The sequence below is a fragment of the Cheilinus undulatus genome, linkage group 12 (assembly GCF_018320785.1).
Source record: "Cheilinus undulatus linkage group 12, ASM1832078v1, whole genome shotgun sequence".
NCBI classification, from domain to species: domain Eukaryota; kingdom Metazoa; phylum Chordata; class Actinopteri; order Labriformes; family Labridae; genus Cheilinus; species Cheilinus undulatus.
In genome coordinates, this window is record NC_054876.1 from 18,984,020 (window position 1) to 19,008,646 (window position 24,627).

The following is a 24,627-nucleotide window of genomic DNA, read 5'->3' on the forward strand; positions in this document are numbered from 1 at the left end:
AAGGAACCACTAATACAGATCAGGGATGGGCACAAGTTGTTACTGTTGCAGTTAATATTTCATTTCTAGTACACTGCACACGTGCTGTTTTTGCTACAATGTTCAACTCATTTAATGTTATATGTGTAATTTACTTTCTTAAGTTTGTCTAACTATAAAGTAGGGATGTTCCGATACCATACTTTCCTTTCCAATACGATTTTGATACCAAGGTGTTGGGTATCGGCCAATACAGTACTGATCTGATACCAGTGTGAACTTTCTGGACTGACTGTGCAGACAATCAAATTATTTTAGACCTATATTTGACTCAGAGCATGGCTCAACAAATAGAATCATAATGAATAGCATCTCTGTGAGCTTAAAGTTGTTTTCCTGTTGATTATGGAGTTTTGCTGCTTAAAATTAAAATAACAATAATACAGGGGCTGCCTCCCAGGCTCTCTCTATCTCTCCTTTTTGCTTCATTTGGCCAGCATCACGCGATTACTAAACAGCCTGCTATTGGCTGACAGACACTCACAGAGAGTAACATTATGGCGGTTAGCATTTGAGCTAGTGGTAATAAATGATCATAATTTGATTAAAATGGATAAAAAGACATTCAATATCAAGTTTACTGGTGTGGATTTAATCTTTAAAGCCCACAAAAGGCACGCGAGTTCCAGGCTCCCTGAAAACGCTGCCGCACAGGATTCAAAGGCATCATTAGCGTCAATGGGAAGACACAACGGCTATCTTCAAGAGGAAAAACAAGTAAGGCAATGATTTATGGTTCAAAAGTTATTTGACTTTTGATAAACTGTGTCACTTCTTGTCGTGTATGACAGCGCCAGTCTGGAAGACGTTTTAACGATCACATTCAGAGAAAACAGACACCATTCTTCCCTGCTGCAGTGGGTCCTTTGGTTCTTCTTCACTGTGCTTAAAGCGGTAGCCCGTTTCCAGCAGCAAAGAAGAATTAATTTCTGATTTATAGCACTAACATTAAGCATGGCTAAACAGAGTGAAATATAAAGCTAAACCAATCAGGATTGGATCGATATACAAACTTGTGTATTCGCCGATACCAATATCTGCATTTTAAGCAGTATCAGACGTATTTTTGATACTGGTATCAGAATTAGAACAACCCTTCTATAAAGGTAGTACATCATAGAAAACTAGAATATTACAAAAAGTTACTTTTTCCCTTTGATTTAATTCAAGAAGTGAAACTTCCATAAATTCTTGATTTATCATGACTTTTTTTGTTTTAATCTTGATGATTACTCTTACAGCTCACTGAAAAAAAAAAAAAAAATCCAAGACTAGGATAATACAGAAATGTTGACTTTCTGGAGAATCATGCTCCTTTATGAACTCAGGAACTCTTTCTGCACAAATTACTGCGTCTAAGCGATGCGGCATTGGGCCAATCAGTCTGCGGCACTGCTGAGAGGATGGTGTAAATAGAATGTAAACATGAATACGAAATCAAGATTGCATTGTTTTTTCATTTTTTACAGCAATGCTGTCAGGCTCTTACATACTTTTAAAGTTTGCCAACCATGTTTATACAGATGATTAATACACAAAGTAAAACCACCCTTTATTCCCATATAGCTCTAACCCTGATCTAACTACTTTACTCTGAGCTAATTCAAAATGCAACCTCCAGCATAAAGCCAGCGATGAAAAAGCACCACAGGGATTAATGAGATCACAGCGTTGACCTTGGATTACCACCAGAGTTCTATGGATTTTTTTGCCGATACATACAAACTGTGCTGACCCTTTAATATGAATAAAATATAAAGGAGAGTGAGTGCGATGTAAATGTATCTAAAACTGTGAAATAATGAGGAAAATCCCTCTGCAGCTGCATGCGTCCTCAGCTCACCGTGTCTCTGTCCGACCTCCAGCAGGATGGGCTCCTCCAACACGATGGTAAAAGTTTTGTTCTTCTCGTACTCTTCATCATCGATGATCTTGACGTTCAGCATCTTCCTGCAAGGAGAAATTTAAAGCACAAGGAAAGGAAGGAGGCAAACAGAGACAGAGGAATTAATTTATTTGCATAATTTGGGAAAGAACAGCAGCTATCAATATGTTTTAACCTGCTGAGTGCATGTGTTATTTAAACTAAATCAAAAATAGATCCAGGCGGCCAGTGAGAGCAGTTTCTGCTGTTAAGCCGGTGCTTTTGTACACATGGAAATAAAACGAGTGCAGCCAAGAGGTAGACTGCCTACACAATGAATCATGAAACAGAGATGTTAGATAAGAAGATGGAAGCTCCACATTTTTATAACAATTTAGCAAATACTCTGTGAAACAGAGCAATATGTACAAAATTAAATGAATAATTGATGGGTTTTTTTCACGGTACCCCACAAGAGGGCGGACTCCTTCTACACCATCAATTCCATTAGAGCACAAGAGAAACGTAGTGAAAAAGCCCACACCCCTCCCACACATTTCAAGTTCTAAGTCATGGGAAATTCAATTATTATCTCCTCCTCAGTGGAAATTAAGCACTGCCTCTCCAGGAATTCATTTATGGTAAAACAAACTCTTCAGACTTATTCAGGAATACAGTTTGTACTGTCTGAGAGCGATAAAAAAACATGTGGTGTCAAACTGTGACCGACATATTTGCCTCAGCCCGCTTCATTCTCCTCCACTGTCACAGCGAGTCTCTCTCTCCCTCTCTCTCCATCTCCCTAATGATATGTGGGTGGCTGTCTATTTCTGTCTACACTTATACACTCCGGATTCAACAACACGCAGAAAAGAGCCTCTGCTTGCAGGGGGAGAAGGAATTTATTTTAAAACATGAATGATACGTCATCGGCTGTCTAATGTCAGGGAGAGTCATGCCAGTGGGAGCAAAGGGAGCCGCAGCGTAGCCTGGAGACCTCGCAGTAGAAACAAAAGAGATTATCTTTGGAAAAACATGTTGTTCAAGTGCACAGGAACATTGTAGGCTTCATTTGAAGCATCATGGGAGGCCTTAAAATAAATTATGATGGTTCAGTTATCATGGACTGCGTTCATGCAGCAGCCATTTTGATTTTACATCACACTTTGTGGTGGTCCTGCTCCAGTGTATGAACAAGATGTAAGTGGATATAAGTGGCTTTGAGTGCCAGGGATCAGACAAACATTTACATATCAGAGGTCTCAGAATAAAATACAAACTGGAAAATGAGAGCCATCAGAATACAGTAGGGGGATATGTTCGCGCATACTGCATTAAGAGGCAACTGAAATCTCAGGCACTGCCACAGTCGAAATCTTATTTGTAATAATTTCAGACAAATGTGGGTGATGATTACAGAAAAAGGTGAGCTAATCAATACTGACAATGGACTCAGAAACAGGCTGAAAAGAAAGAGGGGAACTAAGGTTAAGGAATTACTCCAACAAGTACAATTATTCTCTCTAGAGGGAGGTTTTCCTGCATAAAGAGCTGAAATGAACTTTGTACCAGATGGTGTTGCAGTGTCTCCAGTCAACTTGAGGATCAGTATGAATCTAAAGGGGAATTTCTTGACAGTTCAGAGTTCAATGTAAGCTCCCTTTAACAGTAGTTATACTATTTGAATTAAATGATTTGTTGGAGAACAGTAAGAAAATTATTTATGTTCAATTTAGGTGAATACTGCTGCTGTTGTTCTTTGAAGCCCCTTCAGTTATGTGACCAAAATATGAGAACATGCTTACCTTATTAGCTTTCCCAGGAAAAGCAAGCTAAGAGCCAAAGGTCTGAATTTTTCCACCTACTGCGAAAAAAAAGTCTTAATCATAGATATGGCTTCTTTAACAATAACAAGTGCTATATACAGTATATGCTACGGCTGGTGGTAATTGTTTAAGCTGGGATTTTAAAATGATTTACTCCTAAACTAATATAAGTCCACAATAGAGTCATTTCATATAAACTAAAATAATGAGGATTTTTTGGCTACAGTTTGCACATGAACTTATTTTTTCACATTAGTCTGCAAACTAACAAATTGGCTCTGGTAGGCCAGACCTGGCCTGTGGGTCATCATTTAGGGATGGCTGTACTAGGAGTTTAGTGTTTATCACCAAGTATTCAGTTAAAGTTAACAGTCAACAGTTATGTCCAGTTCCCCTTTCTGATGTAATAACAACTCTCAAACAGTATACAGTGCTCCCTGCATACTAGCCAGACTGTTAGTATGCTGTAAGCCAGTGTTTCCCAACCATTTTTACTTAGAGCCCCCTCCTACATGTACCTAAGAAAAGTCAAGCCCTCCCAGGACCCAAGAAAGAAAGAAAAGTGACTCACTGCCACCAAAAATCAACATAGATTTAAATTGTTTCACTGACAAAACCCTTAAAATGCCTATGCATGCTTTTCTTATCAAAATGACCTTTGTACAAATAAATTAATAACTGCTTTATCATGGTTTTAGTCATTATTTGTAAATCTAATTTTGGCAGCCTCAGGGCGGACAAAGCCTTGTGCCCCCCTAAGATATTTGGCTCCTCCCTTAGGGGGTCCCGGACCCCAGGTTGGGAACCAATGCTGTAAGCAACACAGTAACATACTGTAGGTCCTCTTCCTCTTTCATGACTGCATCGACCACATAATTCTGGTTCTGAGCTTGATGGCAGCTCAGAGGGTGCTGCAGAAACAGAACCACAAACAGAGACAGGCCAGGTCAGATTTGGTAGCATATGTCGGTTTAGCACTTTGCCAAGTCGACCCTGTCCTGTACTGCTCTGGCCTCCTGATGGCCGCCGCCATCTCTCCTAGGCACCCAGAATGCAGTAGTCTAGGTCAGGTTCAGGAAAGCATGCCAGGTGACCATAAAAGCACAATCTGCTGCTTCGTATCAAGCAGCTGACCCTTCCCATCCCTGCTCTCCTGAGCACTTCACCTTTAGACACACAGTCTTGCCAATGATACTCAAAGATGTGTCTAAGAGAAGTCGTCACATAGTCAGTCAGTGCCTCTGGCCATCAGTCAACATCCAGGCCTGGCAAAAGTACAGCAAGACAGGGAGGACCAAGGACTAAAAGACTGTCTTGTTCAGTGAATTCATTACCCAAGTCCAAGTCTGCGGTTGCTCTCAGCCTCGCAGTCAGCAGATCAATGGCTTATGCTGACAAGGTAGGTGAACTGCTCTACAACTTCCATGCTCTCACCATTCACAGACACAGATTCAGTGGCAACATCCAAGGCATTCAAAAATGCTTGGATCTTTGTTTTGGTCCAGGAGACGTGTATTCCCAATGCTTCAGCCTCCTCACTTAACAAGTTAAGAGCCCCAACAAGGACATCTACAGTCTCCACAAAGATCACAGCACCCCCTCCCCCCGCCTCACTGAATCCACTAGGAAGAAGTCAGAGGTGGAGCCACCACACTTCACAGCACTCTGTACCAGAATACAGAGCAGACATAAGCTGGACGAGTGAATGTGGGATCCTGTGAAGCTCCTGATTCCTCCTGATCTCTACTCACCAAGTCAAAAGTCCTCAAGACATCAGCTTCAAGCAACCCACTATTTAATTCCCAACAGTGAGGATCGCAAGTGCCAGGATTCACAGTGACCTTCAGTCTTGTGAGCAAAATAATTGCAGAATGTATTGAAGGAATTTAGTCAAATCTGGCACAAACCTACACTCGGACTTTAGGATGAACTGATTTGATTTTGGAGCTCAAAGGCCACAGAAATCTAACTACTGACTACTGTGAGGTTGCTGTGTCTTGCACTTTAATGTAGTCTCTTAGGAGCAATATATTCTTGGCCCATTGTTGTTCTTTCAGTGTCCGTTGATTGCATACCTCATGGAGGTACAGAGTATAACCACCAGTCAGTAGTTCTACTTTTAGCTACAAATCAACAGCTCTTGCATAACAAGGACTGTCACTTCGGCTAGTAATGAAACACCAGCTGCTTGTATTGCTCTGCCACACAAATGTGGTACTCTGAATAAGAGGACATCATAGCAAGACCGCTTCACATAAGAAGGATTTTTTTTAATAAGCACCCAGACTGATGATTCACAAAGGCCCCTGCTGCTTTTTCTGACTTTTAGGTCTGGCAAAAGGTAACTGGAAAGCTATGAGAAGTTTGGCAATTTGTAGTAGCAGCTGGTTAACTTAGCTTCTCATAGAGGCAGGAAACAGGGAGGAATCTCTGCCCATCAGCAGCACTCATATTTAAGTGTAGACCAAATGCAAAGTTTCTAACTCTTTCCTTGAATTGATGTGAAATCAAAAGAGGATTTTCTGCAAATTTGCTTGCGTCAAATAAATCAAAGTAATGTTTTCTTAATGTTGGTTTAAGGCATGGTCTAGCTTCTTGTGTTTGTCCAAGTGTTTAATATAAAATCAGACATTCAGGTCAGAACCATCCCTTTCTTCTCCCTAGATCTCCACAGGCCGTTGTAAACTTCTATTAGAATGGGCACATTTGGATTGTATCAGAGCAGTAAAGCTCTCTCTTATTGCATATCCCATTTCTCCATGTATCAGCGCAGTATCTGCCTGTCAGCTGGGGCAGTTTCTGAGGAGTCAGAGTGAGTATCATTGTATCTGTCACACAAAAATGTGAAGGATCGCATTGTCTGAGCTCAGAAGATTGATCTCGGCTCCACTTGAAACAACCGTAATCTCTGCTGCATTTCTGAAATACACTGCGGACTGCAGAAACACTGGATGGCTCTTTTTAAAAGTCCCAATAAAACGTCCCTACTTTTTATTCCTCAGCACCAGGGATAGTCAGGCCCAGATGAATTATGCTTTTGGGTTGCCTGTTGATCCATCTGTCCATACCTCCATCTGTACCTCCATCTCCACGTCCAATAGTCCGGGCCATTTTTTTTTAAGCAATATCTCAAGAAGGCTTTAGGGGATTTTCTTCAAACTTTTCATGAATGACTACACTGACTCAAGAATGAATTGATTAGTTTTTAAGGTCAAGGTCATTTGGCTATGAATCAATTTCTTGTGAATGTGATCTTAGGAATGCTGTAAGAGATTTCATTCAGCCTTTGGACCAGTTTCTGCCATGACTAAAGGATGAACTGCATACATTCTGGAGATACAAGGTCAAGTGAAAAACCACATACCCAGCACTTCCTAACCCAACATCACATTTTTACTGCCCAGCAATTGTAGACCACACAGAAGTATAAAACCACCAGGACTCGGTTCGAGTTCTTGATTTTTTTTCCTCTCTACACATTGACGTTTTTTTTGGTTTGCTATATGACTCTGAGAGGAGACTTGATCAAACCAAATGCTCTTTGGGACACCCCTCCCTCAGCTGCCCTGCTGTTCTGCCTCCTGCTTCCCCCTCCCCTCCCTTTCCGTTTCCCTGTCAAATGTCTGTGAGACAGAGAGTGGCAGATAAACATGTAAATAAATTCTGTGATCTTTTTCGAGTGGAGAAATGGATCTCAAAGCTGAGTCAGTGGGTATCTGTTTGTCTTTTTTAGATCAAATTAAAATTCACTAGTTTTAAAAGTCTGGTGGTTCTTCAGTTGCACTCTAGTTGAGAGACTTCATTAATACGTCCTGAGGATTAGCATCCACCATACAACAGAAGAGATGGTGTTTAGAGGGGTTTGCGTGAAATAAACATGTATAAAACATGTTTGAGTCTCTGAATAACACATAACCAAGCTGAGAGAAGCACCATCCTGTCAGTGTCAGCACAGAGGGAGTCTTTACTCCATAGGGCAGGGGTTTCATAGTGTGGGAGAGTAAGCCTACGAGAAAACGATTTATTCTGTGGACCCTCATCCCCATAATAAATAAGATTAAAACATTTAAACAAGTGTGTTTTCAAACATTTATGTCTCATCTTTAAACACTTTTATTTAAAAGTTTGTAATTTTTTTTTACATTTTAGTCTGCATAGTCTGTAGACATCCATCTTACCCAGGTGATCAGTTATTTAGTTTCACTAATGAACTTATTGCCAATACTACCTGGTTATCATGCCCTAAGCTCTAATTTAGTGGGAACTATGAGTTTGCATCTATGCAGTTGATTCAGGATTGCATAACTGCAGATAATCTTCCACCCTCAGCCTTGCCTGGTACTCTCTTTTGATCATTGTCATTGCCAAAAACCTGCACTTGCAGAGGCTGTCTTAGAGTTTGCAGCGCTAAATGTTTCAGTTACCTTTAGTGACCAAAATTCCTTTGACTTCCTGTTGAAAAACAGTACACTTTGAAACCACTGATATAGGGTCTGTCTATTTGTGCTGTATAAATATTCAGAGTGCAAGATCCCTTAAAATGTATGTTTCATTACTAACTTTATAAGCTTGGAGAAATTGAATAACTCTGTTAAGCCTTGTAAACATTAAAAGGCTTTTAAAACAATAACCAATGGTAATCTTAACCATACATGACAACGTGTGTGGTGTTCAACATGATGTCCAACACAGTAGGGGTGTAAGGACCATCAATGTATATTGACACATTGATCGGTTGATTATCAAATCAGAGCTATAGATGCTCAAAACATCAATCTACACCGTCATCATTAAACTAAACTTTTATTTTGAAAATCTTTTCACACACCTGTTGTCAGTTTGTGCCCAACAGCCTTGTCAGCAAGGGTGCCGTTAATGGCAGTTGCTAACAATTAGCTGCTGAGATGAAGAGAATAGCCACTGTGTGGCCAGCTGTGTGAAAATATTTCAGACATAGACTACAGGCCTCTCGCCTTATTTTGCAGACCACGTCTGCATTTTTAATCTGTAGCACACGAGTAGAGTCTGATACAGGCTCTGCTACAAAGAGGGAGAAGTCCGCTGCTGCGTGTCCCCTTTGATGCACAGATTGAAGACCCACATCTATAAAAGAAAAAAGTTGTCTGACCTTGACTAACTGAACAGCTGCCTCATAACTCCTCATGAAAGGAGTTGTAAGACATCAGGAGAAACCCTGTAACCAAATGTAACCCTCATAACAGGAGCAATTGTCATTTAAAATTGGATAAAACTTTTCCTGATGCCTCCATTTATCAAAATCAAGATTTAAGTCAATATAAAAGAATGTAAATATATGTAACAGAATATTTTACCACGGATTTAATCTCTTTAAAATCTCATGCACCAAAAAACTGTTTGTCATTAAATATAGAAACTTTTCAGAAATTAAACCGCAAAAATTTGTGTTTTTCTGTTACTGTGTGAAATTTGTGCATTAAATCATCTGATATCTATCATAGGCTCTTATACAGCATAGTCTTGAAATTGTATTTGGGCAGATTTTGTGATATTGTAATTACGTATTGTAGTCCAAAATATCGATCTGATAAACAGGTGATTAACACCCGTACAACACAGCACTCCACGTATGTACTGTTAGTTCACCAACAACCAGATGCTCAAAATGAAAAAATGTTGTGTTCAAATGTGACATTAGGGTACAAACTGTATGTTAAATATATCTAATTGGAAAATCCATTGCAGCAGAAATTTTCCATTGCGTTGCAAGGTATGTTGCTACTATTACCCAGGTTTACCCAGGTCCCATACCAGACCTGACCTATGTATTTTACTCAGGTCAGGTCAGGTATGGGAGCATATGCTGGTTTGGCACTTTGCCACATCAGCCTTGGTCCTGTACTGTTCTGGCCTCCTCAAGACATCAAGGCCTCCCAAGAGTATAGTAAAACCGGAGGAACCAAAGACCGAAGGACTGACTTTCATCTGCATGTCCAAATACTGGGAAAGCATTCCCATCGCCCCATGCATAAGCCCAATTTTATACACTGCATCTTAAAGTTAATTAAAGCTAATCTTAACTATCAAAGCATAATGTCCAAACCAACCAAAATATTGCCACAGATATGAAGTTCATACTTCATTTGACGAATCAGTGAAAACTATTTTCAATGCAGCACTCTTTCTTTTGCTGAATAGTCTCCAAACAGGCTAAAGGCTGAAAAACCCTCTACTAACTGTTGCTATTCTTCTAACATGTTCATAGTGTCTGTAATGACCCAGCATTTTGTTTAAGTGATGACAAAAGAATGAGAGCAAGGAATTTAATCATCAAAACATTATTAAATGGTACTTTACTGTTGGACGGTGTAAAAAATCTCTGCTCATGGAAAACTAAAATGTAATTGACTTTATGACAACACACTGCTGACACCAAACTGCCAGAGAATATTCCCAGCCCCTATTACACCCCATGTCAAAAAGATCACTGTCTATGAAAGAACTACGCTGCATTCAAAGTTACACATAGCTGATTGATTGTTCTATGAGAAATCACAGAGGGCGTGCTCAGTAGGGATAGATATCGTTAACTTTTAATGATACTGATACCCTTATTGATACTCCTCATTGATCTGAGTCCTTATCGACACCACAACAGATACTTTTCTATTGTTTGCAGGAAGGATGGAGGATGACAGCATATTTTTAACAGTGATTTAAGTTGAGTACCACTGAGTTAAAAAGTTATGATTCAATCAGTTACATCAATCTTAAATTCTTCAAATACAAACACATTCTTCACATTCACAGCTGTAAATACAGTTTTGCTGAAAAATGAATTTTTGTTTTCTTGATGTGACATTTGAACACATCATGGCATTTTATAAACTGAACCATAACTCTAATTTCTGAGCTGACCTGAATGCATCATATATAACTGTCTCTCAGCTCATTGAGTCCACTAATAAACATTTTTTTCTGCTGATTCCACCACAGATTTCAACAATGGGTTAATATTTTCAACTAAAGGGACTTGCTACAAAGTTTTTCAGCACTTTTCAGCATGCATATATCCAAACAGATGAAAAAGAAAATTGTCCTGTGGCAGCTGAAGCCAGTGTAATAATTGTAATGATTCCCAGTGCAGCTGGAATCGTTTCTTTTCTCAAGCTGACAGTCCAAAATATGACATTCTGGTTTGGTTGACACATAGTGCTGATGTGCTTTTAGCTTATGTTCCTCTTGTAAAAGCTGATGTATGTTTTTACACCAGTCATATCATAAATTAAAGTTATATCACAGAACCGGTGAGACTCGATGGCAGTATCAATGAGCTAAAACATGGATTTTTTAAGAGAAATAAAGAATTGGGGTTTGGATCTTGTTCATCTTGTTGGTCTTGTTCCCCCTACACAAACAGGATTTCTGATCATAGATATTGACCATGTTTAATAATTACTAATTCAGGTCAGAGATGCTCTGATCATCACATCAAAGATCTCTCTGAACACACCACAGGAATATCTTCCGAGATAATCCCTAGAACCATCTGATAATCAGGCCTTTGCTGACTTTGGTCAGACGGGGGGAATCTGGCACAAAATCGGCACCATTATCTTGTCGTTCGTGCACTGAATTAATTGCAGCTTTGTTTGGGGATTAGTAGTCAGGACCCAAGGATGATTTGGATCCAGAAAGCAGGACCAGGCAGCTGTATAACTGTTTTTATCTGGAGTTTCCCTCTCCTCCACATTCTGCATTGGTCTGGTAAGGATGCTCCAGTTTCCTCCCACAGCTCGAAGACACACACACAAATAATGAAGCGCACACACACTCCGAGTAAGTTATGAGGGCTGGAGACTCCAGACTGCCTCCAGGTATGAGTGTGAGTGATTTTATGCCTCTGTGTTCACCCTGAGAGAGTATCTGTGCTCTCGACACTCTGCATGCTGGGTTCAGCTCCAGCCCTCCTGAGAGAAAAATGAAGCCAGTGGGGAGAATGAGTGAATGCATAAATGCATGACTGTATGTCAAATGTCCATGACTGAACGGGGCACTGCCACTCAGTGAAAGGATCTTGGACAAAACCAGCGTGTCAGCATGTATCTGCCGTGCTGTAGTGTCCTTGAGCAAGACAGTGAATCTCTATCAGGTCCAGAGAAACAGCTCTGAGATTTAAAATGAACCGCAGCATCAGGAAACATATTCCTCACATGGATTAATGAGCCTTTAACTACAATACCTTGTTGTGCTGCTGTGCACAGAATATTTATATGTAAACTTACGGTCTTTGACATTGATAATGACGTATGACCCTCCTCTGATAACTTGTACTCATGTAGGGCAGCAATACACAGAAGGGCTCCTTAATGATATCTGAACTAATGAGCACCAGGGGAGCCCAGCGAGATAGAGAGAAGTTCAACTTGTAACTCCACAAGATTAAAGCTGCGTCTGAACTGCATGTGGGATAGTCGCCAAGCTGCTTTTTAGGCAGTTCTTGATCTAGCACCCCATTTACACTCTATTAAATCTGATCTGTATCAGCATCTGTATGTTATCAGGGCTGCATTTGAACCTATAATCTTAAAACATTCTTATCCTCCTTTAGATCTGATCACATTTTTACAGAGAAATCCTGAGTCTGGGGGAAAGAAGGGAATAATTTAGTGTATATGAACCTATGTTACCATTCTGTCAGGAAGTTAGTAATGCTGTAAGGCAGTTAATAATCAGGCTCAGAGCCAGCTGACTGGAAGGGGGTTGGGGTCTTTTCTCAAAAAGAGGACTTTCTGCAGTTTCTCGCCTCAGTTTTTAAAATTTGTTTTGAACTTAAAATTAGAGGGCTGCATTGGGAGCGGAAATCATAAGGGAGTGGGTGGTTTTACTGTCGATGCTGGTGAGAGCAGGTGGTCAAAGAAATCCCTGCGGGTCCCAGATGCAGGTTTTTATTATGATAGAATTAAGAAATTACTTAAAAAGGGGGATTAATGTTGGTTTTCAAAACACAATGACAGAGAAAGGCAAGTAGGATTTCTCTTTTACAAATGAGAAAGAAACTGCAACTAGGATGAATAGGAAATGGACTTTCCTTGTTGCAACTAATGCAAGAGGTAAAATGGACATGAGGATGTGGGCCATAATCGTCAGAAATCAGCCTGGAGTGGGATAATAAAAATATCCTCTACAGGGCTCTACAGTGCAGTTTATGATGTGCAGCTGCAGCATTTTTGTTTTAAAGGCTGTAGGTTTATTGTGTTCTTCACAATCATTAAAGTCCCTGTAAAGTGATAAAAAAAAAACAGCATTCTAGGTTTGTTGTATGACAGGCCACTGTGTTATGAATCACCAGGCAAAATTTCAGTCATGAAAAACATCTCAAAGTTTATAAAATCAAGCTTCAAAATCATGAAAAATAAGGCAGCAAAGGCCTGCTCTGGGATAATGTGGGCGTGTCAGCTGAAGCCACGCCCACTCACAAGAAATAGCATCCTCTCAAATGAAAAAAAAAAAGCTTTTGATCAGAGCGCAGCTGCCTGGCAGAAGTTGGGGATTAAATTGACTGTTTTCTGGCACAAATCTCTCTGTTATCATGGACCCCTGGGCCATAGCTAATAAATTTGGGAAATTTACATAACAATGAACAAAATCACAGCTTGTAGCTGGCTATTAACTTTCAATGAAGGCAGTGACATCGGCTAACAACAGACTTTACTGAGATGAACTGCTTGAGTAATTCCTCATCAAGACCAGCGATGGGCTCACACAGTCGGTCACACTCAGTGTTTTCACTTATTTACAGCAACATCATCCAAACATATCTAGTGTGTTAAGACCAGCGTTGTAGTATTTGAGTCCAGGACTTGGACTCGAGTCCCGATTTGGAGGACTCGTGACTCAACTTGGACTCGAGTGCCGATGACTTGGACTTGGACTCGAGGATGAAGAGGAGGACTTTTCTATTCTGTAATATTTGTTGTTTCTGTATGAGAAAACCCCTCCTAACTGATCATTGCTCACGCAGGGCCCGGAGTGTGTTTGGCTGCATGCGCACTCATGAGTCTAACCTGCTGTCTGATAAAACAACCAGAGGAGAGAGAGAGCAGAAGCGGGGGAGCCTGGGTGACAGAGAGAGGAGCTGATAGGTTGATAGGAAGCTTAAACCTGTGGCTCTTCTCTATTCCTGCGCTAATCTTTACAAGAAATTAAACTTAAATGCAGCTAGCCTACCTTTGAATGGCTAAAAATCTCCATCAGCTGCTCAGACTGGTCATATTAGCTGCTGCTGCTGTACAGTAATCCTCCTCAGTTTTGGACAGAGTGATAAAAACTCTCAAACCTTGTAGTGAGTCCTGACAGTTAAAAATATCAATCCAATGCTGAAATCTGCGTTAACATCAGCGAGATAACGCGGATTAGTGAGCTAAACAAGGAGACATACAGTAAAATTCTGATGTGTTTAAAGACAACTCAGACTTCAGAGTATTGAAGGGGGGGCAAAGTTAAGACCTTTTTATGATATGTTCAAATGTCACATGTAGAAAATTGGAATTTAGTTTTTAGTGAGAAATCTGAAAAAATCCAGTCATTTTAAAGGAGGAATATTTAGTATAAGATAGATGTAGCGCATGAGTGCAGTTAATAACATCTCATTTTTCCACCCTAAATACACAAATAATCCTGTAAATATAACTAATATGTCAGATGAAGAGTGTAACAGCTCCTCTAGCCCTTTAGAAAAAAGTTAAAGAAATTCATACATTAATGAAACACAGCAGTGTAGCCCACCTGTAAAGCTGGAATGGCTTAAAAATGATTAGTAATTCAATTTAATTTGGCTCTGGGTTTTAAGTACTGGGGACTCGTCTAGGACTCGGACTCAGGTAAAGAGGACTCGACTCAGACTTGACTTAGATTTTTCTTTGGTGACTCGGACTCGACTCGGACTTGAACACTAGGGACTCGGGGTCTGATTTGGACTTCAGGTTTGGTGACTTGACCACATCACTGGTTAAGACACGAAGTTTGGATTTCACTTTACAGAGACTTCAATGGAAGGAGAAACACAACAGTGATGTTTTTAATGAGATACTGAAATTTTTTTTTTTTTTTTTCTATTGGCGGTCTTTATTATACACATTTTCATTAAACACATTTATTTACACATTTATTTGATTTAAATTCTGGACCTTAACTCGTGATAGGGAGTTCTTACAAACCATCAAAACCCACCTGGCTTTTTAGCACACATAAATTCATCCTCTTCATCCCAGTAACACACATTAACTGTCACTCCCACCTCCTATAGTTTTTCCTGACCTGCAAGACTTAATTCAAAAATACAAAATAACTTTTTTTAGTCTATTGTTTTGAGTTGATAGAAAATAACTTTTTAAAGTAAACATTTCTGATCACTTTAAGTATTTTTATTTTTATTGTCGTTGTACTTATTATTTGACTATCATCCCTTAATCTGCTGGGTTTTCCCAAAATGCCTTTGGGAAATTGACACTTTCACACCATGAGTGAAGTTACCAACTGAGTTAGGGAGCAACGTCATCATGGATGGGGCACTGTACTGAGTAGAGGAGCACTTCCTGGTTCAAAATGCACTTTTCCGTCATAGTAACGCAGTCATTCAAATTAACTTATTGGTGGCATTAACATTCAAAATCAAAATATCTATAACCAATTAGGAAAAATGTAATGAAACAAAGACAAGTAGCTTTCAGAAAAGTACTTCAAAATGTCGTAATAAGTTGGATTTTAACAGAATTATTAAATGTCCATGGCTTAATTTACCTTAAAAAGAAAAGTTAACCTAACATACCTGCTGTGTAATAAATACAATTTTTCATTTAGTATTACTCAAAGAAAAAAACAGGTTATCAGTTTTGAGGTCTGTCATATTATTGAAGTTTACAGTGTGTTGCACAATAAAACATAGTCATATGTTCATTGGTTCTTAATGTCACATGAGCACAAGTATTTAATTATTGCAAATGTTTGTGTTTAAGGTTGAAGGTGTCATTGGAAAGTGCAACTATGCTGTTCTGTGCCCAAGCTTAAGCCTTAACTCAGTGTAAAAACAACCCCACTGTAAAGATCTGTATGATGGGTTCTCATTTGCTGGAGCAGAGTTAAAGTAAAAGCAAAAGATTCCTTGTTTTAATAATTTCCTCCCACACTCCTTCTGACGAGGTAGCCTAGCATATTTTAAAGGTCAAAGCACAACAGCATTGAACACAAAGTCAAACAGACTACCTCTCAGGATGTTCAGGCAGATCTGATCACATTCAGATCAAAACTCAGCAACTCTCTGCACAAACAGTTTCTCTTGGCTCTATTTTCTCTTCCAGATAGATGATTCAGATACAGAACATTTTAAAAGCAGGTGTGAACAGAGTCCAAGAGTCCACGGCTATGCTGGTGACTGTGTTAGGATAAATTTAAGTTTAGTAGGGATTTTAGCTCAACACTGGTTTGGTAGTTTAACACTGTATAATGCAGTGCTTTATTATCTAAATGGATTTTTAAAATCAAAAGAACATTCAATGGATTATTGCTGAACTTTCATCAAAAAGGAGCAAGTGACAATGATAAAGCCTAGAAGTGAATACTGATGGTATTAATTGCATTTTGACACCAAACACTTGTGTGTTGGGAAATATATAAATGGCTGCCATGTCAAGATTTATGCCATTTATATGCTAACATATTATGACTTTTATCTCAGTTTAGTACATTAGCATGCTAATATCTGCTAATCATTACCGTACACAGGAAGAAGTGAAGTTTCTTGAAATGCTTATTATCTGGTATAAAAAAAGGTTCAATCATAAAGTTGATTTGGGGGAAAATTTTGGCCTCAAGACAGTAAGACTGCAAGGAAAAGAGATTTTAATGACTGTTCTATTGTATTCAGTACAACAAAAATGATCTGTAGCAGTTTTAATCACCCTTTACCGTATGAAAGCAAAGTAGAAGGTTGTTTTGTTATCATCAAACAAAAAACTGCATATTAGGGTTGCAACTTGTGCTGCACGGTTTGGTAGTGACGTGTGACTGTGATTTCTTGACAGTATTGGGATTTGCAATAACAAAATAATGCATGAGTAGTACCATGGACCTACTAGTTAGGTTATCAAGGAAAATGCAGAGAATAATGATATTTTTGAAGTGTGTATTTCTCAACTCAAAAATTTAAGTAGTATTAAAAAATATTAAAACAAATGTTACACAGTCCTGCTTTCAAAATAACTCAATATTTTCAAAAAACATGTTTTTTATTTTGAAGACTAGGGTTCTTCTATATAGTGTTACTGCTGTAAATTCAAAGATTTTCTGTAGGTTTTTATGAACCTTTCAAATAGGGATGGGACTGATCTGATCCAGTATTGGCATCGGGTCTGATATGGACGTAATAGATAGATCGGATATCTGACTGGCGCCGATCCAAGTGACCGATCCAAAGCCATCCTACAGTTTGCGGTAGACCATGAACGCACCACAGTCTAACACGAGACAGTCTTTGTGTAACTGAGCTAGTATTAGGATGTTCTTAGCAGTATAATAACCTAGTAGATTAAACGTAAATCTATATTTAGAAAAGTCAAAACTAGTCTAAAGATGAGAGAACACAAAGACGAGTGGGTGGGACGTTAGCTTGATAATGCTAGCGTGGCTAGCATTGAAAGCCTGTGCCGCCCGCCTTCATTGCTCTTTGCAGTTTAATATCATGCTTTGATATTTGGCCTCTTTTCACTTCAGGTGAGGAGTCATATGTGAGCTTAACTCTTGACAGCCCACATACCACTTTATTTCCATTTACTACTTTGGAAAACTGTCGTACTTTGGTTTTCCTACTATACGTTAACGGGTTAGCCATTAGCCACCGCCTGGCTTCTCATTGTTTATATCTGTTGAAGGGTCAGAGAGGAAGGCTGTGGCCGTTAACTGAAGCTACAGCGGTCTCTAGTGGCGGGAGGTTCATTATAGAGCATCATTGACAGGGATTTATAACTTATACTCAGTTGTTGTTGCTTTTTGGATAATGCTGATATTTATTTTTTAGTAGTAGTTCAAATAAATTTGTTTGGAATACATTTAAATTCAATTCATTTTTGTATTTTCTTTTTGCTTTTTAATAAGAGGAGCTGGGTGGTTTTCTACAGCCTCATGTAACCTCACACATTAAAACAACAACAATAATAATTGTTAAAACACACACACACACACACACACACACACATATATATATATATATATATATCTCAGAATCAGTATCGGCACATATTTATCAGAATCGGATTGGCACTGAAACAAAGTGGATCAGTGCATCCCTATTTTCAAGTATGCAATTCAAAAATAATTGCAGCATTTTATTCGATAATGTAACTGTACAGCATTGAGATTGTAATTGTGATTGAGTTTAATCTGAAACGCTATGATACCAGAATTCTACACTTCCCTACAGTATGGTAAAAATCAAACAGTATTGTAGAAAAAAGGAGGTAGAGTGCTACATGGGGTCAAAATGTTTAAAACTTTATACCAGGATCAGGTATCCTTCAGGATGAGAGGACAAGAATATAACACAAAAAGAAGAAACAATGACTTCCCAGATTACTTGCAAATAAAGTCTGTGGTACAAATGGCAGTCAACGAATATTCACCAGGACAATGATGATGTCACATTCAATATGAGCCAATCAGGGCGACAAGACAAAATGAGGTAGTAGACGTGCACAGCTATGGTTGTAATCTGAGCTCGACAGACAGGCACTGCTGTGGTTTATGAACAGTTAGACTTGTTTATGGATCAAACTAATGCCCAGGCCTGTCGGGAGAAGTATGAAATAATCATTTCTGCCAAAAGAGGCTTTCAGTGTGGCTTTTGCTCTTGTTTCAATAAAGAAATGTGGCCCAGTTCAGAGAAAAACTGCTGCTATACAGAGGCTTCATCTGAGCTAACCACTACACTGGCAGCAGCTGTTGTAAAAAGGCTAACAGTGCAACTTAACTCCTCACGTCACTATTGCAAACTCCCGCCTTTGCTCTTTATTTCATAAAAATGTCTAGTGCTGATGTAACTACACTTCAGCTACACCAGGGTACAACTAAACCCTGCCCATATTGCTGCCTTATTCTCCTCAAATAATGCTGATTGGTTAGGGTTTTTTTTTTTTTTCATATTAGAGCTTTGGTAGAGTTTTGTCTGATGACATAAAGGGGATCTGGCCAATCCATCCACTTTGCAAGGTCACTGTTTTAATACATGTGGTTTTGAAAAGTATTTAAGCACTGTGAAATAAAGAAGGACCAATAAAGCAAAAAGTAAACTACTTGGATATAATACCATTAAATTCTATAATAAAGCAGGAAAAATGGTGAAGGATCACTGTTGTAATCTACTTCCAGGGAAATGAATGAGTGTACCAAGTCCAAAACAAACTGACCACATCCTCATTTATCCTGTTGAAAGTTTCCATCCATCCAGTGGTTGCAGCATTATTTCAGTCTTAAACAAGGGTGGTGAAGAGTGTGTCTGGAACAGTGTAGCTTGATAAAATCAGAGTTAGAATGAGGAATAATGAATTGCTGTAATTCTAAGTATGAGTGCAAAAGAAAGGCTATCAGTGCTGCTTAAATGGAGTGAACCTTTTATTCTACTTTGAAAGGTTTTAACTGTTCTAAATGTGTTAACACCACCCAACCCTGACTCTGCTGCTCTGCTTTTATCCATTTCTGGCAGAGAGTTCAGGATGTTATGGATCCTGACTACATTAAGCATGAGAAATAAAGAATATCAGAGTATTGATTTCTCTGCTCAGATGTGATCTGCTCACATCTCTTTTATCTTAGCTTATGCAACTGCCCCCGTTATCCACCTCAGCCTCAACTAGTGTATAGTGCCACACATTTTGAGGCTCCAACAAAAAACAGATACATGAGGAAACTACAAACAGGCATCAAAGGCTGCGCACAGATCTTCTGCTAATCCATACACAGAATGTAAAAGCGATTCCCCGTGTCAGCCTGTTTATTTTGGCTCCGAGGTTTATGTCTGTACATCAAAATCTATTTACTGCAGTGCAGAAATAGATGCTAAATTATTATTTAACTGCACGGCTTGGTTTTTAACCATTCCTCCTAGCTGTATGTCAAAATGCGATGAAACTTTGCCTCCTCCTCTTGCTCCTCTGCATGCTTCTACATCGACAAGGACAGGCAGATGTACACAAAGCCAGAGACACTGTAACAAACACACAGTCAGAGCTGCCTGGAGGCCTGCTGCCAAGTGTCAGCTCTTTGTCCTGAATGCCCAGGGAAACACTCGGGTAAGAAAATACAGCTCTGTTTGAGGAATGAATTTTGGCAGCCTGCTAAGCAGCAGAGAGCGCGGATATACGTTTAACATGGAGCATGTGCAAGTGGGTGTGCTCAGAGACAAAAATACACACATAGATTTGTACCTTAAATAAACTGCAGTGCTTAATATTACAACATAACATTAATATTATACTAATATTACTGAATTGATATGTACTTACAAAACCAGGAATGCTTAAGATTATGATGCAAAGACACATTTCAGTTTCACCTACATTTTTTAACAGGACAGACCGAACCCTCCAAATTAAACAACCTCATAAAAAATTCATCCTGACTCGAGCATCGCAGCATAACACAGGAACTAAAATGAGCTTTAGAAAGAAGTAGGTCCTTAAAAACTGTTCAGCTGGGGAACTTTGGCTTGATGGCTCTTCACCGGCTTTGACAAACGCCTTTGTGTTGAAAATAGACATGAGTGCTGACCTTTTCAGTAACCTTTTGACAACAGGTATCTAAGATCCAAAATTCAGCTGGATGGGAAAGATAAGTACACCGCTGCGGCTGCACACATCTGGACCTGCCAATTCTGGCTCAAGATCTGACTCAAAGCTTTTTTGTACCTCTGATCACAGTGCTCCCACATTCCCCTTTAAGTCCTTCTCTGCTATTCAAAGGAGCAGCTGAGCGCAGCTTTGGCATTTCCCGTCGCGTTTGGGGTTTCTTTTCATTGGCTTTTCTGGTAGCAAACTGCCCTGCCCTGCTGGATCCTGCCCTCCCCGGTCCTTCCTCTCCTGCTGCAAAAGCAGGAAGCAGGACTTCAGATAAGATGCTTGTGTCGTTGTCAGCTTGCTACAGTCAGATAAACAGAGTCTTGGCTCAGTAGGTGAGGATTTCATCTACTGCTCAGTCTCCATTTGAGTGCAAATACAAGCTGCCAGCCTCTCATTTCCAGCGAAACACACTACTGTCTCATTAACCACGGCTTCTGAAGCAGTCTCTGAGAACTTTTGGGACTCCTTTCACCCCTCTTCACTCTCTTTAATTGCTTTGGATGCTCAAGAAGCTCTTTTGAGCTCCCCTTTGGAGCGACATTTTGTTTGATGTGGGTTTAAAGTGGATTCGGCGCGGGGGCATACAGATGAACACCCGTAAAAATGCACGCCAGAGTAGAGGAAAATTAAAAAAAAAAAAAAAAAAAGAAAAGGAAAGATGCCGATAAATGTGAGCAATAAAACTGACAAAGGCACAGTCAAATATATTCAAATCTCACCTGCACTGCAAGGCAACAAAAGACAAATATGGAGATCTGCGTTCTCTTTGACACCATGTATTCACCTGCCTCTCCTCCCACTCAGCCAACCTACACAATACACCTACACACTGGCCCTGAAAATGCTCCTCACACAGACACATTCATCTGACACATTTTTTTCCTTTGTTCATCCGTTGGTGTAGTGTAAATCATTTTGGGATAAGCTTGATACAGTTTTTTTGTTTCTAAGCTGTGGATAATTGCCAGCTCCTTTGCTCAGCACATCATGAAACAAACACTACAAGAGTACTCATCATTCAGCCAAACCTTCCCCACACTTTTCAAGAGAAAAGCTGGAAAAACATCACACTTCCTAGGCTCTCTTGGTACCCCACTCTCTGCTCTTTCTATCCGCCTCTCTGCTGGTGCATCCGTGAATCCTTTTGTTGAGACTATCGCTCAGCCTTCATCAACATGCACCTGTTCCTGTCACTACTCAACCCTGATCCCCTCCTCCCTGCTGTGGAAATCACCTGTCGGATATTCGTTCCTTGTTTTCCTGCAGTGAATTCAACACATTAAACTCCTATATAATCCCAAAGGATGGCATGGTAATTCATTCACAGAAAGCTGCTTCTCTGCCTGTTCTTCTTCTTCTTCTCCTTTCACATCAGCCACAATGTTTCATTATCTTCCTCACAATTATATCCTCTTATCTTCCCACGCTAACCCTCTGGAAGATCTGAACTTCTGCGTATCTGTGACTCATGAAAATAGTCCCTCAATGCTTCACCAGAATAGATCGTTTACAGTAATCTGGCAGGACTGTTTAACATACCAACACGTGGGCTGTGATGTTTGATCGAGTGATGAGAAGCAACAACAAGACTTCACTCAAGAGAAGAAGAGCTGTCACTCACATCGTCTCATCGTTCTGAAACTCCAGCTTGCCGGACACCTCTTCGTAGTCCTCTCCTGCCTTGGCGGTGCCCTCGACTGTGTGGTAAGGCACCGCCACCTTCCCCCTCGCCCCGGACGTTCTGTGAACTTTCACCTGCATGTTGCCGACGCTCTCGCTCACCCTGGTGGAGTTGCTCTCGAATGTGAAGATGCCAGCGTGGTCGTCGTCGTAGATCGTAACTGTGGCGGTGTGAGCGTTGCCGAGGGCTGCCTTTGGAGGGATGTGGGAGGACAGGCCTACCGTGCTGTTGCTGGAGGTGATGGAGCTAGGCTCCAGGACGGAGACCTCGGCTCTGTGCACGATTCGTGGATTGCTGAGGCGCACGTAGAAGTGCTCGTCCTCTTCGAATATGTCATCATCAATAACGCCAACTGTGAACTCTTTAGTGGTCTCGCCGGGTTTGAAGACCAGAGTGCCTTCAGCAAACTCATAATCTGAGCCAGCATTGGCCGTTGCATCCTCCGTCCTGTAGTCCACCTGTGCAGCAAGGGCAAAAAACACACATTATTAAACATTTAGAGTCCAGAGCTACTATAAAAACATGAATTATTAATATTCTTTATGCCTTGAGCATTACAGTTGATTTTAAATTGACCCTCAGCATTTCTTATATTTCTGTTATTACTTCTTACCTTCACAGTGCAGCCGCTTTCTCCTCCATGCCGGCTCACTGACAGCTTAAGTGACCCACAGTTCTCAAAGCACTGGTAGTGAGAGGGTTCAAACTGCAGGTAGATGGTGTTAGGGTCCTCCTCTTGCCCAGTGGCTTCATGACAGCTCACCACTTTCCTGGCCTGATCTGCGGCGTGCTTCTTCAAGATGTTCCCAGCTCCAATCATCATGCGCGTTGCTTGGATGCGGTAAAAGGCCCGGCTTTTCTGCTGCTGGACCAGCACTTGGTAGTTCGCCATCTCGATCAGCTGCTCCATGTCTTTCTCAGGGTGCCTCTGTTTTAAGTCTTTCAGGGTGCGCGCCATCTCTCGCCGAGCTTCCTCCTCTTGATCTTGCTCCGCACTTAACCCTCCACCTTCTTCCACTCCCTCCAGCATCCCATCTAGAGCCTCTTTAGGGTGGGTGTGAGAATTCACACCCTGGCCGTCCATCTCCAAGTCCATTTTTGTGAACATGGCATCTCCTTCTGACTCAATGATAATGCCACGGCTCTTGTCAGCACGATAGCGCTTGTTTACATACTTGTAGAAGAGCAGACGTCGGTCTGCAATCCAGGCTTGCAGCACACAGACGGGGAAGAAGAAGAAGGTAAGGATTGCCTCCCAAACCTCTACCTCTCCGGGGGAGAATACAGACAGGATGAGATAGAGCCAGATGTAGGCGAACATGCTCCAGGCCGCAGTGACAAAAAACACCCTTAGGTGCTTTATTTTGCGTATTTCATTCTCTGGCACCACATAAACACAGATAGCGATGATGATGAACATGTTGAATGCAGCGCTTCCTACAATGGTGCTTGGACCCAGAGATCCAGCCTCAAAATTATGGCCGACTACCTCAATGACTGACAGCAGGATCTCTGGAGCAGATGAGCCCAGCGCCATCAGTGTCAGGTTGGACACCGTCTCATTCCAGATGCGCACGGTGGTTGTGGTCGTCTCCCCATTGGGTTTCTTGATGGTGATCTCTTTCTCTTGAGAGGTGATGACCTCGATAGAAGACATGAAGCGGTCTGCAATGATAGACATGCCAAGGAACATGTATATGAGTGCTGCAAAATAGACAATGGCACGTGCGACCTTGTCGCCAACCGCAGGGTTTTGAGGGTTCCACATAGGCAGAACAACGCCATCGGAGCAGTTATCTTCACTGGAGCAGTTGCCTGGTGAGCTGTGAGAATCTTCATGGCTGGCACTAGCCTGGGAGAAGTGAGTGACTCCGGGGAGCAGCAGCAGCAGAACAGAGATGAACATACATGGTGTGAAAAACGGAGGGAAATTCAGGTCACGCTTGTGCAGGGACATGGCAGCGCAATGATGCTGGGAGTTTTCTGATGCTGGAGTTCAATCCACGTCACATGTGAGGGTCTAAATAAAGAAGAAAGAAAGAGAGATTTTAATGTCTTAGGCCTAGCTAGGGATGGGCATTCCTGTTAGCTCTGGCTATAACTGCTAGAGCATGTGGCAATGGTTTTCTTGTTTTTTCCCCTTTTTTAAACTATCTATATTTTTATAGAAACACAAAACAAGTGTAGAGGAATAACCATACAAACACACAAACTCATTAAACTCACAACTTATTTACTTGCATTCCTGAACAGAAAAAATAGTTTTAGTGGTTGAATGTTATGCTTTATTCATTTCTGACTTCTCAGAGAAGCTGGCTCAAATTTGGGTATAAAAAGGTGAATTCAGTTTGA

The 24,627-nt window shown here is 40.5% G+C and overlaps 1 protein-coding gene across 2 annotated transcripts in view; it reads right to left on the bottom strand.

Annotated features, from left to right (window-relative positions):
- The window catches only part of slc8a4a (solute carrier family 8 member 4a), a 55,219-nt gene that overhangs the window by 20,638 nt on the left and 9,954 nt on the right, over positions 1-24,627 (bottom strand). For both annotated transcript variants that reach the window (XM_041802246.1, XM_041802245.1), the window contains exons 3-5: positions 22,889-24,295; positions 22,216-22,733; positions 1,883-1,989 (exon numbers count right to left, since the gene is read on the bottom strand). In XM_041802246.1, coding sequence (XP_041658180.1) covers positions 1,883-1,989; positions 22,216-22,733; positions 22,889-24,232 — 1,969 coding nt within the window. In that variant the 5' untranslated portion in view covers positions 24,233-24,295. The remainder of the gene's footprint in view (positions 1-1,882; positions 1,990-22,215; positions 22,734-22,888; positions 24,296-24,627) is intronic.